This window comes from Arachis duranensis, chromosome 7 (assembly GCF_000817695.3).
Source record: "Arachis duranensis cultivar V14167 chromosome 7, aradu.V14167.gnm2.J7QH, whole genome shotgun sequence".
NCBI classification, from domain to species: domain Eukaryota; kingdom Viridiplantae; phylum Streptophyta; class Magnoliopsida; order Fabales; family Fabaceae; genus Arachis; species Arachis duranensis.
The window spans coordinates 32472564-32474145 of record NC_029778.3 but is presented as its reverse complement, the minus strand read 5'-3'; the positions used below and the strand labels follow the sequence as shown (position 1 = coordinate 32474145).

General features: G+C 42.8%; 1 protein-coding gene across 1 annotated transcript; it reads right to left on the bottom strand.

Annotated features, from left to right (window-relative positions):
* Positions 1–619: 619 nt before the first annotated feature.
* On the bottom strand, positions 620–1516 carry LOC107472850 (uncharacterized). Its single transcript, XM_052251555.1, has one exon. The coding sequence runs from the start codon at positions 1514–1516 to the stop codon at positions 620–622; it is 897 nt and encodes a 298-aa protein (XP_052107515.1).
* Between the last annotated feature and the right edge of the window lie 66 nt (positions 1517–1582).

Here is a 1582-nt window from a genome sequence, read left to right as displayed (position 1 = left end):
GTAACTTCCCTTCTTAAACATGTCAAAGAAAAATAGAAAGATTTGACATGTTTAGTTTGCAAATTCAGGATATTCTTATGGCTTAAAAGTCTATGCAAGTAAAAGATACAAGATAGGCTCGATACAAAAGGGTTATAAGGCAGGTTGGTATTGGAACGACGGGTTTATCGCTTCTAATACTCGCTTCATCTAGCTCCCAGGTTCTGCTGATTCTAATGGTGTCACCTTTCGTAATTCAATCGAAACTGGTTCAGCCTCTGACACTAAATCTATCACAACTTACTCTTTCTCTTGACACATAACCAATTATCAATTACGGGTTCAACCTATGTCATGTCTCTTCCTCATAACTTACCATCTCCGGGTTTCAGGTAACTGTCCCGCACAACTCTCAACATTTCCGGTTCTTTATGTGTAACTTAAGTTGTATACTCAAAATAATTCAACCCACTACTGCTGCGCCACTCTTATTATTATTTTCCAAGAATTTAGTCACTTTTTTAGGCTGACCAACTATCGTTCTGTCTCACCATTCAGAGGTCTTTAATCGATCGCTCAATTGAAAATCATAAGGCTCACAACTCGGTAATGTACTATAATGAATGCTACGTGCTATTTACTACGCAAGGTAGTCAGAAATTTCGATTATCAGTGCGTAATTACCTCTAATCGGAGTATCTGTAGTTCCAGCACCATCCGCTGTCATAGTGAACACGCGTCCCTGATGTTGTGCCTTTCCAGCTTCTTGATTCTTCTTCTTTTCTGGACAATTCCAAGACAAATGCCCAGCTTCACCACAGTAATAGCATACACCTAAACCAGCCCTGCACGGAGTATTCGGGTGGTACTTTCCACACCTCCTACAAGTTAAATCATTCGGTGGGGTCTGAGCTTGCTTTCCTTTGCCTCTTCCCTGGCTGTTATTATTACTGAATCTCTGGAAGTTATTCTGACCCAAATGTGGTTGTGGGGTGTAACCGCCTCGCTTAAAATCTTGTCCTCTAGGGGCGAAGTTCCTTCCCTGATCTCTCCTAACAAAAACTCGCTGATCACTCTTATCTGATGTCGCCTTTCTCAGACAATCCTCAGCAACTCTACTTTTATTTACCAGTTCTGAAAACACTCTGATCTCCATTGGTGCAACGAAGCTCAGAATATCACTTCGAAGACCTCCCTCATACTTAATACATTTCCACTCAGCAAAATCATCAGGCGCACCTTGACAAATACGAGAAAAGCGACATAACTCCTCAAACCTGCTAGTATACTCAGCAACAGTCACCTGTCCCTGCTTTAACTGCATCAATTCAAGTTCCTTGGCATTTCTGGCTGAATTAGGAAAGTATTTCTTATAGAACTCTGTTCGGAAAACCTCCCAAGGAATCACAGCGCCATCTGGCTGCAGGATACGTCGTGTCCCCTGCCACCAATGCTGAGCCTCACCCTGCAGCTGATAAGTTCCAAACTCAACCCATTGCTCCTCAGGAACCTGCTGAGCCTGCAGTGCCCGTTCCATAGCTTGAATCCAATTAACTACATCTGTGGGATTTGAGGTTCCCCTAAAGGTCGGAGGGTGAACTTT